Source organism: Phyllobates terribilis, unplaced genomic scaffold, assembly GCF_046119375.1.
Source record: "Phyllobates terribilis strain yellow unplaced genomic scaffold, ASM4611937v1 Scaffold_2__4_contigs__length_985480577, whole genome shotgun sequence".
NCBI lineage: Eukaryota > Metazoa > Chordata > Amphibia > Anura > Dendrobatidae > Phyllobates > Phyllobates terribilis.
Genome location: NW_027362762.1, coordinates 316,761,540 through 316,776,196, shown reverse-complemented (window position 1 = coordinate 316,776,196; position 14,657 = coordinate 316,761,540). Strand labels below are relative to the sequence as shown.

Genomic DNA, 14,657 nt, shown 5'->3' with positions numbered 1-14,657 from the left:
TCATCAGTCTGACACTGTGGAATCAATGGCGAGAGTATCAGATGTCGGCACACACCATTTGACATGCAGAATCAGACAGGGGTTAACAGATAAATCTGATATTGAGCATTAATATTTCCAGGACCCTAGTCTAGAGATCATGTTGGTAGTCCATGGCTGCCGGACCACAGCCCTGTGGACCTCCTCTGACCTGATAGTGTCCCGGCACCTCCTCTGACTGCTAGGCTCGACACAATGTCATGCATGTATCATACTGCAACATAGTCGTCGCGCTGTGCCTCCTAATAGAGAAGAGGAGCTATGCAGGGCATTGGTCTGGCGGCCATGGACTACACACATGGCCACTGGACCAGGGTCCTGTGAATCTTTTTGCTCACCTCTAAAAAATGATACGACATAAAATAGACACATAATTAATTATAAAATATACTTTTATTCAGGATAATTACAACAGCATCATATTGGGAAATCTACAAAGTCAAAATAAGCCAAAAAGAAATACAGATAATTGTGATTACAACACTGGCAGCTGAACTACGGGCATTTCATTTTTCTGGTCAACTGAATTGATGTGTTTAAGCAACTATTCTCCATGAGCTAACAATCCTGTAGGATATTTTCTTAGAACTCTTGAGTTGTGCGATTCCTTCGTTAATCCTCCTAAAAATGTAAAAATAAATTGACAACTGGGCGTAACTATGTCTTTTGTGAAATGAATGTATTCTACAATATGTCCATATTTTGCATCAGTATTTACAAGTAAAAACCAAGAGTGGAACAATTTGTGCCTCTTCCTTGTGTTGGTCCAAATCCTCATTTTGGTCTAAAAATATGGATGTAACAACTGTTTAAATTATGCAAGTGTGAATGAGATCTGACACTATCAGCCTTGATTGAACAGTGGAAGTCTGAATAGGGACACATCCATTGCGTAGAGGTAGAATTGTCAATTTATACATACATTTCCAGGAAGAATAACAGAGGAACATCACATTGTAGAGTGGTAAGTACATGTGCTACAATATCGGTAGTTTAAGGGAAATGTAATTCTTTACTAAAACAGGTATGTTAGAAGAGCTGACGGCTCGTCTTGAAATATTCTATGTTATTTTGTGTGAATTAACCATATAGTTCAGAGTACAGGCCTAAAGTGTGACTGGTGACAAGAAAAGGTTTATCTCATTTGTAACTACAGTTTTGGGTAAAATAGTCACCCCAAGGTAATGTTGTAAAGGTACTGTGAATCCCACTAAGACCAAGGGGAAACCAACTCCTGGGAGCCCAGTGCTCAGCTGTTCATTGGGGCCCATGGTTTCCATGCAGCACCAATGCTGTAGGTTGTCAGCCATATGGACACTGGACATCACATATTGGGAGAGGGGCTATCAGCTCAGGACGCACCAATAAGGGGTTTTCTAGGCTGCACAGCCATTTTACCTGTACCAGTGTTTGCTGTTGTATATATGATCTTTATGCTTTGCAGCTACAGTATATTTCTTGCATGAATAAATCAATGGATTATATATTGTCTTGACCTAGACAGAACACTGCAGAAAAATTTACTAGCGATGCACATATCTTCATATTAATATATAATGCTTCAATTGCTCTCAACAAGCACTGATAAATGGCAAGAAAATTGGTTTGCATGCAGGAATGTGCCTGACACAATGTTACTCCTATTCACATATGACACTGCACTTTTTTCTTGCAGCTTTTTATGGGCCAAAGTGTGTGTTTCACATCCGCATACAATGAAATAGCATAATAATCATACATTAATGTTCCGATAACTATTGCTGGTAAACTCTGCATTGTACATAGAAGGAATCGTATATGGTCTGTTCACAAGCAGTTGTTGATGCCCCCTGGTGGATAATGTCCAGCATTGTTTAGTTGTAATATAAAAAGAAGACATGATCAGCTCACCCAACCACAAGTGCACAGGATCCAAAATCTAAGGAAAGAATAGTGTTTAGTTTTGCAACCCAATATCTGCTAATACTGACAAGGACGTTGCAGTTATTTTCTATGGCCCAAAAAGAAGGCAATGTCACTTACACTCAGTATATTCACACTGGGATTATTTTAGTACAGTAAATTGGATTTTCCTAATTCTTTTGTCAATTTGCAAGTGTTTTAGGGACCTTTAATTGCAAATAATAATATATAATTGATACGGAGATTTAAAAATGATTCATAAAAACTGAAATTTTAGCTATACAGTGTTGCAAACGCTAAGTACATGGCAATATTTGCATAGCAGTAAAAAAAGATATAAAATGATTATATAAAAAAAGATCTAAAACCAGTGTGGTATGCTGCTGTGTGGTCACAAAAGGAACACTTTTAGCCTCAGCCATTGTCTTTATATAACAGACGTATCACATATTACTCTCTTTCCTATTTTATTTTTTACTGTTCATTTATTTCCTAAATGCAAAGTTTTATAACTTTCTAAATAGTTTTCATCAAAAAGTTCTAGCATTTTACTGCTGCAGATATAAGTTGATTTTCTAGCACAGTGGTTTTGAAAAATATGTTACAAATCATCAGAGTTCCTGCAGCTCAGCTGTCTGCTCTCTGCTCTCCCTCCCTTCTCTCATTGTAAGGCCACAACTCCACTATCAGTATTTGGTCAGTATTCGGTCAGTATTTTTTCTCAGGAGTGGGAGCCAAAACCAGGTGAGGAACAATCAGAGAAAAAGTACAATAGAAACAAATGCACCAATTCTGCATTTATCACCCACTCCTGGTTTTGGCTCCCACTCCTGAGAAAAAATACTGACCAAATACTGATACTAAGGCCGAGGTCTTAGACACAGCAGCAGGGAGGAGGAGGAGGTTGTATACATGAAGCATGAGGAGGGGAAAAAGTATCTTAGGTAGAGCAGAGAAAGCAGGCTGTAGAAAACGAGGAAAGAATATGGCGAGGATATAAGTGCAGGATAGAAGCTGTGCTGATATATGAGCTGTGAGGGCAACAGCACCTTTGATACAGACCTCACATACAGCCTATATTACAGGAAGGGACACTCTCATAAGAGACAAATCTGAAACTTGGATCAGGCTGCAAAATGCATATAAATTGTTATGAAAATAAATGAACATTGAAGACTGGAAAATAGTGCAATTTTAGGTAACAACTAACATATGTAATATACATTTTTCTTCTCAAAGTTGTATGTAGCCTCTAAGCCCTTTTTGTTATGGCTTTATTGTGTTCACATTTTAGGTTTTTTATTTTGGTCATTCACCTACACTTTTTCTTGGTTCTACTAAACCAAATGTAAACTACAATTGTATACTATAGTGATCTAAAGGTGACACAAGATAACTGGCTTAACCCAAGAATTTTGACTATATAAGGGTTGGGGGGGGGGTGTCATGAATTTCCCCAAAATATTTCAACATGCCTGATCTTCCCCGGTGACAAAAAGCTGTCAGAAATGTCTGTCAGTAGATTAGGTTTTATTCATAAGATTCATAGGAGTCCAAGCGCTGTGGCCTTTCTACAGTTGTGTAAAGCCAGCTATCAGTAACATCAAATGTTAGACTTTTGCCCTACAGTATCCAGTATAAAGGCACCGATAGAGGCTGGCACCATGCCTATTAAGATATAGCAAATGCAATCCATTTACAGGATAAAATGTGATATCCCTAATGCTTTAATGGGTGTGAGATCCGAACCTTTGTTTCCATTCAGCAATTCACACTGGTCCTAGTCAGTAAAAACAGAATAGTGAAAGTACAAGGCGGCAAATGTTAAGTGCACCAGCCATTTCATCCACATGTCACTTCATTATTTTATTTTTATCTATACAGAACAATTCAAACACCTTTCAGATAAAGTACTAACATATGGATAAATGGAGTTCTCTGTAATGGCATCGATCCCAACTAAATGGGTGAACAAAAATAAAATTTTCTTAACAAATGTGAAATCAAGTAGTGAGGTAATAAGTTAACATTGAGCACCAATAATACATTTGTTAAATGTTTACTTATAAAAAGGTAATACATATAAATTTCATTTTACAAATTTTTCATGCAAACTTGACAGCGGCTGATATGAGTTCGGATCAGGCCTGCTTTCAGTGTGTCCGCAGACGGGGAGCTCTGGAATGTCTTGTCAATAGTTGTAAGCCAGAAGCTGTATTTGTTAGCAAAATAGTGGCAGGTTCCACGACCACCATTGCATTCAATGAATGGCGTTGCTCTGAAGTCTTCTAGGCAGCTGCCAGGAGAAGATAGAGACTGTCCACCTCCCTCGTCACCGGCGGCTGTGTGCTGAGAGGAAGATAGAAAGTTACAGTTCACTACTATACGTACCATGGCAAATATTCTACATACAGACTGAAATGTCTTTTCACATGTACATGCAATTATTATAAGATATAATCACATCATATATGTAAAAATAAAAATCGATAGATTCATATTTGGATGTAAACCATAATCTCTAGTAAGTAAATGGACCTTAAAATCTATTGTATTAGATTTGCAGTCGTAGGACATGTACAAAAAACGGGTAGATCATCAGGATTACACATAGTAAGTAAAGACAACATTCAACCAATTAAAAACTACAAACCATAAGGAATGAATATCCGATCCACAAGCTTCTCCAGCCGTCGGGACAGAGTGGGATGGAAGTATCTTGGCTATGGACGGCAATTGCAACTGCAGGAGCCTCACAAACCGTACAACGACTTATATAGGGTTGAATTTCTTCTTCCACTAAAGGCATCATTGGAAGAGGAGCTGTGGTTGACAGCCAGTAGGATTTATCATTACGACTGGCATAATAGCACACATCACCTGGGTTGCAGTATAGGAAAGGCATTGTACTGAAGCGTTGCAGACAAGATCCAGCTAGACCTATGGAAACAAAGCAGATGTGATTATAACATAGGGATAAATGCTTTAACATAAAAGTGGGTGTACATCGGACGTGTAGTAAACTGTCAGACTGTGGTTACAGGGATTTTTTAAATGCTTTTAAAAAAAATCACCTATTGTTTTAATAAGGTTTTTGTGTTGCATGTATTTTTTTTTTAAATGTTTCAATTTTTTGTCTTGTTTTTTCATACCATGATCTTTATGAAAGAAAAAGTAATAGTAATCTTGCATTTTTCACACTGGCCAATGGGGCATTTTTAGACTCCTTCCTTCCAGGAACAGTTTACAGCAAGGTTGTATCATCAGAGGCAGGATTACAGTGACAAGTAACCCTTCTATACACAGCTGATAACACAGGATCCACCAATCACGATAGGCGATGTCACAGATGACCCTGCTCCCCTCCAGTCATACCTTTGTATGGGCTCTTTGGACACTTCCATACAAAATATAGGGTCAGGGTCTGACCATTGTGGTTAATATATACATGTGATTTTATTGAGACAACAGGAAGTTAGAGTCTAAAAAAGCTCCAATGGGAGGTGGGAAAATTGCAAGATTTCTAGATTTCTGTTTTTCCTTTTTAATACAGATTGTGATGTATAAAAAATGCCCCCAAAATTAAAAAAATAAATGTAACACAAAAACCTGATTTAGACTTCCTTTCTGAGACATTTTACTTTCCACATAACGCCCGTGTTATCTTATCTATATAATAAAATAATTGATTACTACTGACCATTTAGTTATTAAGTTAACGGTTAAAGTACACATTGTAACAGCTATGATTCTGCTTAAAGGAGCACTCCGGTGATTTTTTAAAAAATTCTCCTTTGGTAGAAATGATGTGTATGTTACGCGACAGCCTCGGCTCAGCAGGGCTTCACCACCTTCCCCTATGGCTGATGCCCTTTGCTGTGCTCCACGTCGGGTTTTACAAGTGGCCTGATGTACCTCCATGACATCATCTGCCTTTGTCCTATTTAAGTCCTACTAAGACACACACCTGAGTCTTGGTATTAAGATTCCTAGTCCTATTTGTTTGCGGTGCTCTGCTATCAGCTCCTTGTCAGCATTTGCCTTGTGACCCTGTATACCTGCTGCCTTGGTTGTTTCAGACTTTCCTGCGTCCTTTCTGCACCAAGTTCTTGCTCCACATGTGCCTTCCTGCCTGCTACAGCAATGCCTGCGGTCCGCGAGCCCACCTGAACCTGAGGTTTAGTGGATCCACCTCACTAGGTGAGCCTAACAGTGTGTATGTGTAATGAGGTCAGTAATATACTCACTGGGTGCCCTTTTCTGCAATTTTCAGGAGCGCTCAAGTCTGTTCTGGCAGCACCATGTTTGAAACCAGCCGGATCACACAGTGTCCTCTGTGTGGAGCAGCAGTTACTTTCTCAATGCAAGTCTAGCTTCATTCTGAGTGTCATAGACGAGCACTGAGAAAATGTATAAAGTGACCTTCTCTCAACATAGAAGACATGTGATTCCACCTGCCACAAATGAGGTCGTGCAGAACGCCACTGAAAATGGCAGAAGAAGATGACCGGTGAGTATATTGCTGCACTCATTACATCATTATAAATAGATACATCATTAATTTGCAACAAAGGGAGAAATAAAAAAAAAATCAGCAGCGTACTCCTTTAACTTGCCAGGCTTCACATTTTTATCAGCGCACTTCTAGCTGTTATATTGTTTTCTTACCTTAGTGTGAATATGTAATTAATGAGAGAAATCATGTTACCTAAATCTTGATTGTGCGCTTTCTCCTGCCCTTCAAAATACAACAGACTGTATCCGCTCCACAACTTGCCCATGCCCACAGGACACATAGGCTCTTGGTCTGTCTGGCTGTGCTTTACTAGGAGATAGCCAATGTTCACACTTCTTCCTGGCATTCCTGGCAGCCCAACAGTACCTGGTACACCAGGGTTTCCTGACAAAAAAAACCTTAATGTGCTGTAGTAAATATTATCCTAAAAATGTACATTGTTGACACTGCACAAATCAATTTCAAGTAAGTACCCCAGAGAAACCCATAAAGCCCCTGTGCCCAGTTATGAGCTCTGCTGTAGGTAGTCCCACTTAAAAAAAAGATATGACATGACTTATGGATTGTTGGTGGGGGAACACTGAGAACCCCACCAACCCTGAAATCGGAGCTTTTGAACTCAGAAAATGGGGTTTTGCAGCCACACTCTGAATGGCTCCATTCATTGTCTATAGCACCGACAAGTGCAGTGTTTGGCTAGTCCCATGGACAATGAATTGAGAGAAAGCCGTGAATTCATACATCTGCTCCATTTAGGATGTTCTCCAGGTTCTAAAGCCCCAATCTTGGGATCGCTGTGGGTTGAACCTCAAGTGATCATCAAATTATCCCCTATCCAAAAGATAGAGAATACCTTGTTGTTTTGGGGGGGGGATATCCATTTAAAGTCAGCAATAAATTGCCATTTTTACTGGTTCAAGTGCGTAAAAATCAATTCAGGCAATGCTCTTGCTTCTCTGTGCCTCAAAAGGACCATATGACGCCTAACTGCTACTTATATGGTCGTTTTCCCATATGGACCAATGAAGATGACACTTTTGTGCCTAATAATTTGTGATGTGTAGCTTATACAAATACTTGTTTCCTTAGATAGATTGCTACATGTTCCAATAATACAAAGTACTGTAGATAAATGTCAATTGTGCTGAGCTGCAATTGTAACTTAATACAGCAGGCATCCTAATCGTGTCATTAATAAACTGTTATAGATAGCAGAGATGGACAGCCGCTGTGTAGAACCTATAGTACATTCAGCTTGTAACACACATACTGTGCGGTTTTGCATCCAATGTAAAAAGAAGCAGTGTGTAGACTGTATTCACATGTTGCAGCTGTGGTGCATTTTTTGCCTCAGCGAAAATCGCAGCAAAAATATTGCCATTTCACTGTGATTACAGAAAAAAAATGTGCCGCAGTCACAAAGTGTGAATGCAGCTTAATACCTGGACATCATTTATTACTCAATGGATTAAAAAAATACCGTATTAAGGATCTAGCTCATATCTTTTACCTACTGATACAAAGCAGATAGCACTACCAGCATATTGATTAATTGATTTAGTTTGGCCTGGTGTAATTCATTCAAGTAATATCCAAATTCTAATGAAACATCTGAACATTCACTCAGCAAAGTATACTTTTTTAAAAAAAATTGGTTTTAGTGTTATTCAATCTGATATATTACTAATTAGCTAGTATTTACCTTGAAATCCTAAAGGACCCCTCTGTCCCATTATCCCCTGGTCTCCACGGATGCCAGGCGCTGCAGACCTTCCCGCTATACCTGGCACACCCTGTTTGCCTTGTGGACCCTGTGCTCCTGGAAAACAAGTTTCTAAATTAGATTTTGGTAATTATTCTTTGCCATGACATTTCAGACTGGCCACGATTCTTCCAATCCGAACTAAACAGCCTCAAAAATATCTATTAGACTATCAAGTTCGGGCCAGGATCATAGAGTGTACACGGATCATCCTTCTGAATTCGACCTTAATAGCTCATTCCATCCAACCTGACCTACAATTACCGGTGAATTACTGCTATAGCTACGTGGGTTTACTTTAGGGAAATCTGTCACTAGGTTTTCGCCACATAGTCTGAAAGCATCACAATTTAAGGGCAGAGACCCTGATTCCAGTAATGTGTCACTTATTGGGCTGCTTGCTGTAGTTTTCATAAAATCACTGTTTTATCAACAGGATATTATCACTAGAGGACTAATAAACCTGATGCCATGTAGTTCTCCATATTCATGAGCTCTGTATAACCCTGCCCCCACCACTGGTTAGGCACTTTTCTGCCCACACACAGTGTACACAGAAAACTGTCAATCAGTAGCGGGGGCCGGGATATTCAGAGAACTGGTAGTCCTGCGGCAGATAAAACCGTTTTAATCAAAATGAAAACAACCAGTAAAGTAAGTGACACATCGCTAGAATCAAGGACTCTGCCACTACATAGTGCAGTACGGTGGCTCAGTGGTTAGCACTGTCGCTTTTCAGCTCTGGGATCATGGGTTCAAATCTGCAAGGACAACATCTGCAAGGAGTTTGTATGTTCTTCCCGTATTTATGAGGGTTTCCTCCCACACTCCAAAGACATACTGATAGGCATTTTAGCCCCAATGGGACAGTGATGATAATGTCTGTGAAGCGCTGCGGAATATGATGGCGCTATATAATCAAAGCATAATAATAATACATCATTCTGCTCTCAGATGAGGTAGCAAAAACCAAGAGGCAGATTCCCTTTAAATGCCCCCTTTGGACATGTGATCTTCATTACTAGGATCAAGCTCAAATTTTATGCCACTTAGTCTGGTTGGACACCACATGTATGTGCTATGAAACAAATATGAATATACATGCAGTGTGTATAGAAAAGAAAATAATGTATACTGTGGCATAGCCATCGCATATATTCACCTCTCCTAAGCAAGGGAAGCCTAAAGGGGCATGATATTCAGCAGAGCAATGGAGACCCTTCAGTCTAGTAATCAGTTGATCAGTTTTATTTCTAATGTCTATACTTTGCTAACACTGCTGAAAATAGTCATACCTTTATCACCAACAAGACCATGAGGTCCTACATCCCCTCTGATGCCTTCAGGACCTATAATGCCTGTTATACCAATAGGACCTTGTTCTGCTGGCATACTTAATGGTTCAGCAGCAACTCCTGGTAATCCAGGTTGACCCTGCACACCTGTAAAAGAATATAAATTCAGGAAGGTCTCCGCAGTCGTAATGAATCCTTCACTGCTTTGCAGGAAGACATTATGGTTAATCGTGCATTTTTATTTACTTTACTTAAAACATACAATTCCGAACTTAGCAATGATGGAGGAAATGTATTTTGGTACTTACCCTCTGATCCCCGGCTTCCCTTTGGTCCTTTAGGACCTCTGTCTCCTGGGAATCCAGGTAATCCAAGTGCACCTTCATTACCCTGCACTCCTATTTTACCTTTTGACAATAAAAACAAGTGTTATATTATTAAGTATATGGAAAAAGTACAATGACGCAGCAATAGAAATATGTTCATTACCTTTCCCTCCAGGATATCCTTGGATACCAGTAAATCCTTGTGGCCCTCTGTCACCTAGAATTCCTTTATCACCAGCTTTTCCTTGTAACCCAAATGGTCCTGGTTCACCTTTAGCACCAGGCTTTGTGGGCATGCCAGGTCTTCCCTGGGGGCCTGGAGAGCCTGAACGAAATTAAACATAAGTTATGCATCTGAGCAAAAGTTTAGTTAAGAATCCTTATTAAAGGGATGATCCTGAAGCCCAAATGAGTAAGAAAATCCTAAAACCTCTATTTGTAAAGACAAACATACCTGATTGCCCTGGAACACCCGCAGAACCATCATCTCCAGGGATTCCTGAGTAGTTAGAAACACCAGGAACTCCACGAACGCCAACTAATCCAGGTAGACCCATAAGACCAGGCATACCTGATAAACACAGTCTTTTAATTAATTTCCGATTATCTAATACCAATCAAGTAGCAATATATTAGCAGCAAGGTAGAGTGTGTAAATAAAATACAACTTTTAATTAATGTAAAAGCTGAAAAGCCAATAGACTAGTGAACATGAAGGACATAGAGACACGCAAACAACAAATAACCAACACTGGTGAGAATAAATTATTCAATACATTCTCCAGAATCAATACACTCTCAAGGAATTGAGGTAGTCTAGTATAAAGCAATGTAAACAAGATCTATGCAGTGGGGAAAATAAGTATTTGATACACTGCCAATTTTGCAAGTTTTCCCACCTATAAAGAATGGAGAGGTCTGTAATTTTTATCGTAGGTACACTTCAGCTGTGAGAGACAGAATCTAAAAATAAATACCAGAAAATCACATTGTATGATTTTTACATAATTAATTTGCATTTTATTACATGAAATAAGTTTTTGATACAATAGAAAGACAGAACTTAATATTTGGTACAGAAATCTTTGTTTGCAATTACAAAGGTCAGTTGTTTCCTGTAGTTCTTGACCAAGTTTGCACACACTGCAGCAGGGATTTTGGCCCACTCCTCCATACACATCTTTCATGTTTCTGGGCTGTCCTTGGGCAACATTGAGTTTCAGCTCCCTCCAAAGATTTTCTATTGGGTTCAGGTCTGGAGACTGGCTAGACCACTCCAGGACCAGGACCCTGAAATGCTTCTTACAGAGCCACTCCTTAGTTGCCCTGGCTGTGTGTTTGGTGTCATTGTCATGCTGGAAGACCAAGCCATGACCCATCTTCAATGCTCTTATTGAGCGAAGGAGGTTGTTGGCTAAAATCTCGTGATACATTACCCCATCCATCCTCCTTTCAATATCGCGCAGTCATTCTGTCACCTTTGCAGAAAAGCACCCACAAAGTATGATGTTTCCCCCACCATGCTTCACAGTTGGGATGGTGTTCTAGACGTTGTACTCATCCTTCTTCATCCTCCAAACACGGCTAGTTGAGTTGATACCAAAAAGTTCTATTTTGGTCCGTTCTGACCATATGACCTTCTCCCATGCCTCCTCTGGATCATCCAGATGTTCATTGGCGAACTTCAAATGGGCCTGGACATATGCTGGCGTGAGCAGGGGGATCTTGCATGCCTTGCAGGATTTTAATCCATGATGGCGTAGTGTGTAATTAATGGTAATGTTTGAGACTGTGGTCCCAATTCTCTTCAGGTCATTGACCAGGTCCTCCTGTGTAGTTCTGGGCTGATTCCTGACCTTTCTCAGAATCATCCTTACGCCGTGAGGCGAGATCTTGAATGGAGCCCCAGACCGAGGAAGACTGACAGTCATCTTGTGTTTCTTCTATTTTCTATTAATTGTGCCAACAGTTGTTGTCTTCTCAACAAGCTGCTTGCCTATCGTCCTGCAGCCCATCCCAGCCTTGTGCAGGTCTACAATTTTGTCCCTGGTTTCCTTAGACTGCTCTTTGGTCTTGGCCATGGGGAAGAGATTGGAGTGTGGTTGATTGAGTGTGTGGGCAGGTGTCTTTTATACAGGTAACGAGTTCAAACAGGTGCAATTAATACAGGTAATGAGTGCAGAGTAGGAGTGCTTCTTAAAGAAAAACTAACAGATCTGTGAGAGCCAGAATTCTTGCTGGTTGGTAGGTCATCAAATACTTATTTAATGCATAAAAATGCAATTTAATTATTTAAAAATCATACAATGTGATTTTATGATTTTTATTTTAAGAATGTAATTATTTTTAGAATTACAGACCTCTCCATTCTTTGTACGTGGGAAAACTTGCAAAATCTGCAGTGTATCAAATACTTATTTTCCCCACTGTATACTAGTAGGAACGATCTCACTGTGATTCAGGTGGTGTCCTAGATGACTAGATGCAGGTCAGATCCCTAATACCGGAAAAATCAGGATATATTCTGTATACTGGGTGAAGGAAGAAGGAAGGGGGCAAAATTACTACAAAGCCACACATTTTCCCACACAAAATTCCAGGGATCAAAAATAGAAATGCCCTATGGTTCTCCCTATGCGTTTAATCTCAGACTCATCAGGGGAGACAAAGGACCAAAAAGGGGGGATATCACAGCTATGATGGCTGAAGGACAGTTCCAACACAAGGTTTTTGTGTAATTTTGCTCCCTTTCTTCTTCCTTTACCCAGTATACAGAATATTTATCTGGTATTAGGGATCTGACCTGGATCTAGTCATCTAGGACACCACCTGAATCACGGTGAGATCGTTCCTACTTGTATATATATCTTGTTTACATTGCTTTATATCAGACTACCTCAATTCCTTGAGAGTGTATTACTCTCACCAGTGCTGGTTATTTATTTGCGTGTCTGTATGTCCTTCATGTTCACTAGCCTATTGGCTTTTTAGCTTTTACATTAATTAAAAGTTATATTTTATTTATACACTTTACCTTGCTGCTAATGTATTTAATTAATTTCCCAATGACATATCTGAATAGGCAAATAGTATAAATACTAAACACATATCATAGAAGACTACTTTCTTACAAAACATGAAAATAGTTTTAGAATGTTTTCCTCCAGTATATAAAAATAGTAGGGGACTATCTTCCTTCAGTACATAATAATGATAGTGGAATGTTTTCTTCCAGTATAAAATAATAGTGGTAGACTGTCTTCTTCCAGTATATAATAATGGAAGTTTATTGTTTTCTTCCACTATATAATAATGGTAGTGCACTGTCTTCCTCGAATATATAATAATGGTAGTGCACTGTCTTCCTCGAATATATAATAATGGTAGTGCACTGTCTTCCTCGAATATATAATAATGGTAGTGCACTGTCTTCCTCGAATATATAATAATGATAGTGCACTGTCTTCCTCCAATATATAATAATGGTAGTGGACTGTCTTCCTCCAATATATAATAATGGTAGTGCACTGTCTTCCTCCAATATATAATAATGGTAGTGCACTGTCTTCCTCCAATATATAATAATGATAGTGCACTGTCTTCCTCGAATATATAATAATGGTAGTGCAATGTCTTACTCCAATATATAATAATGATAGTGCACTGTCTTCCTCGAATATATAATAATGGTAGTGCACTGTCTTCCTCCAATATATAATAATGATAGTGCACTGTCTTCCTCCAATATATAATAATGGTAGTGAACTGTCTTCCTCCAATATATAATAATGGTAGTGCACTGTCTTCCTCCAATATATAATAATGATAGTGGACTATTTTCTTCCAATATATAATAATGGTAGTGCACTGTCTTCCTCCAATATATAATAATGGTAGTGCACGGTCTTCCTCCAATATATAATAATGGTAGTGCACTGTCTTCCTCGAATATATAATAATGGTAGTGCACTGTCTTCCTCCAATATATAATAATGGTAGTGCACTGTCTTCCTCCAATATATAATAATGGTAGTGGACTGTCTTCCTCCAACATATAATAATGATAGTGCACTGTCTTCCTCGAATATATAATAATGGTAGTGGACTGTCTTCCTCCAATATATAATAATGGTAGTGCACTGTCTTCCTCCAATATATAATAATGATAGTGGACTATTTTCTTCCAATATATAATAATGGTAGTGCACTGTCTTCCTCCAATATATAATAATGGTAGTGCACTGTCTTCCTCCAATATATAATAATGATAGTGCACTGTCTTCCTCCAATATATAATAATGATAGTGCACTGTCTTCCTCCAATATATAATAATGGTAGTGGACTGTCTTCCTCCAATATATAATAATGGTAGTGCACTGTCTTCCTCGAATATATAATAATGGTAATGGACTGTCTTCCTCCAATATATAATAATGATAGTGGACTATTTTCTTCCAGTAAATAATAATAGTAGTGGACTTTCTTCCTCCAGTACATAATGGAATTAGACTGTTTTCCATTACATGCAATATCTATGGTAAAATGTCAAGCTTCTAAGATGTCCTGGAACAGGGAAGGCTCTCTTATTTGGAAGAGTAGCTGAAACCACCTGTGGCCACAATTCACTAGCCCAATATAGTACTCGGTGCTCCCATGCTCTTATTTAGACATCTAGAAACCTGCAGTCATTTGGGTGATTGTGGAATAAAAATTAGCTACCGGACCTTCGGGGTCTACATTAACCATACTTTACCAAATATGTGGGAATTGTCCTCCGATAATATGAGCATGTCTTTTGTACACCTTCATTTTTTAC

General features: G+C 39.0%; 1 protein-coding gene and 1 long non-coding RNA gene across 2 annotated transcripts in view; one reads left to right on the top strand and one right to left on the bottom strand.

Annotated features, from left to right (window-relative positions):
• Window positions 1-413: 413 nt before the first annotated feature.
• COL4A2 (collagen type IV alpha 2 chain) overlaps window positions 414-14,657 on the bottom strand; it is a 268,138-nt gene continuing 253,894 nt past the window's right edge. Inside the window, exons 42-49 of the mRNA XM_073664347.1 lie at window positions 10,295-10,411; window positions 10,004-10,165; window positions 9,823-9,921; window positions 9,515-9,661; window positions 8,160-8,276; window positions 6,650-6,841; window positions 4,595-4,881; window positions 414-4,290 (exon numbers count right to left, since the gene is read on the bottom strand). Of these exons, the coding sequence (XP_073520448.1) occupies window positions 4,036-4,290; window positions 4,595-4,881; window positions 6,650-6,841; window positions 8,160-8,276; window positions 9,515-9,661; window positions 9,823-9,921; window positions 10,004-10,165; window positions 10,295-10,411 (1,376 nt within the window). The 3' untranslated portion in view covers window positions 414-4,035. The remainder of the gene's footprint in view (window positions 4,291-4,594; window positions 4,882-6,649; window positions 6,842-8,159; window positions 8,277-9,514; window positions 9,662-9,822; window positions 9,922-10,003; window positions 10,166-10,294; window positions 10,412-14,657) is intronic.
• LOC141207015 (uncharacterized) overlaps window positions 6,039-14,657 on the top strand; it is a 31,793-nt gene continuing 23,174 nt past the window's right edge. The window contains exons 1-2 of the long non-coding RNA XR_012277449.1: window positions 6,039-6,141; window positions 6,215-6,451. This is a non-coding gene — a long non-coding RNA (uncharacterized lncRNA). The remainder of the gene's footprint in view (window positions 6,142-6,214; window positions 6,452-14,657) is intronic.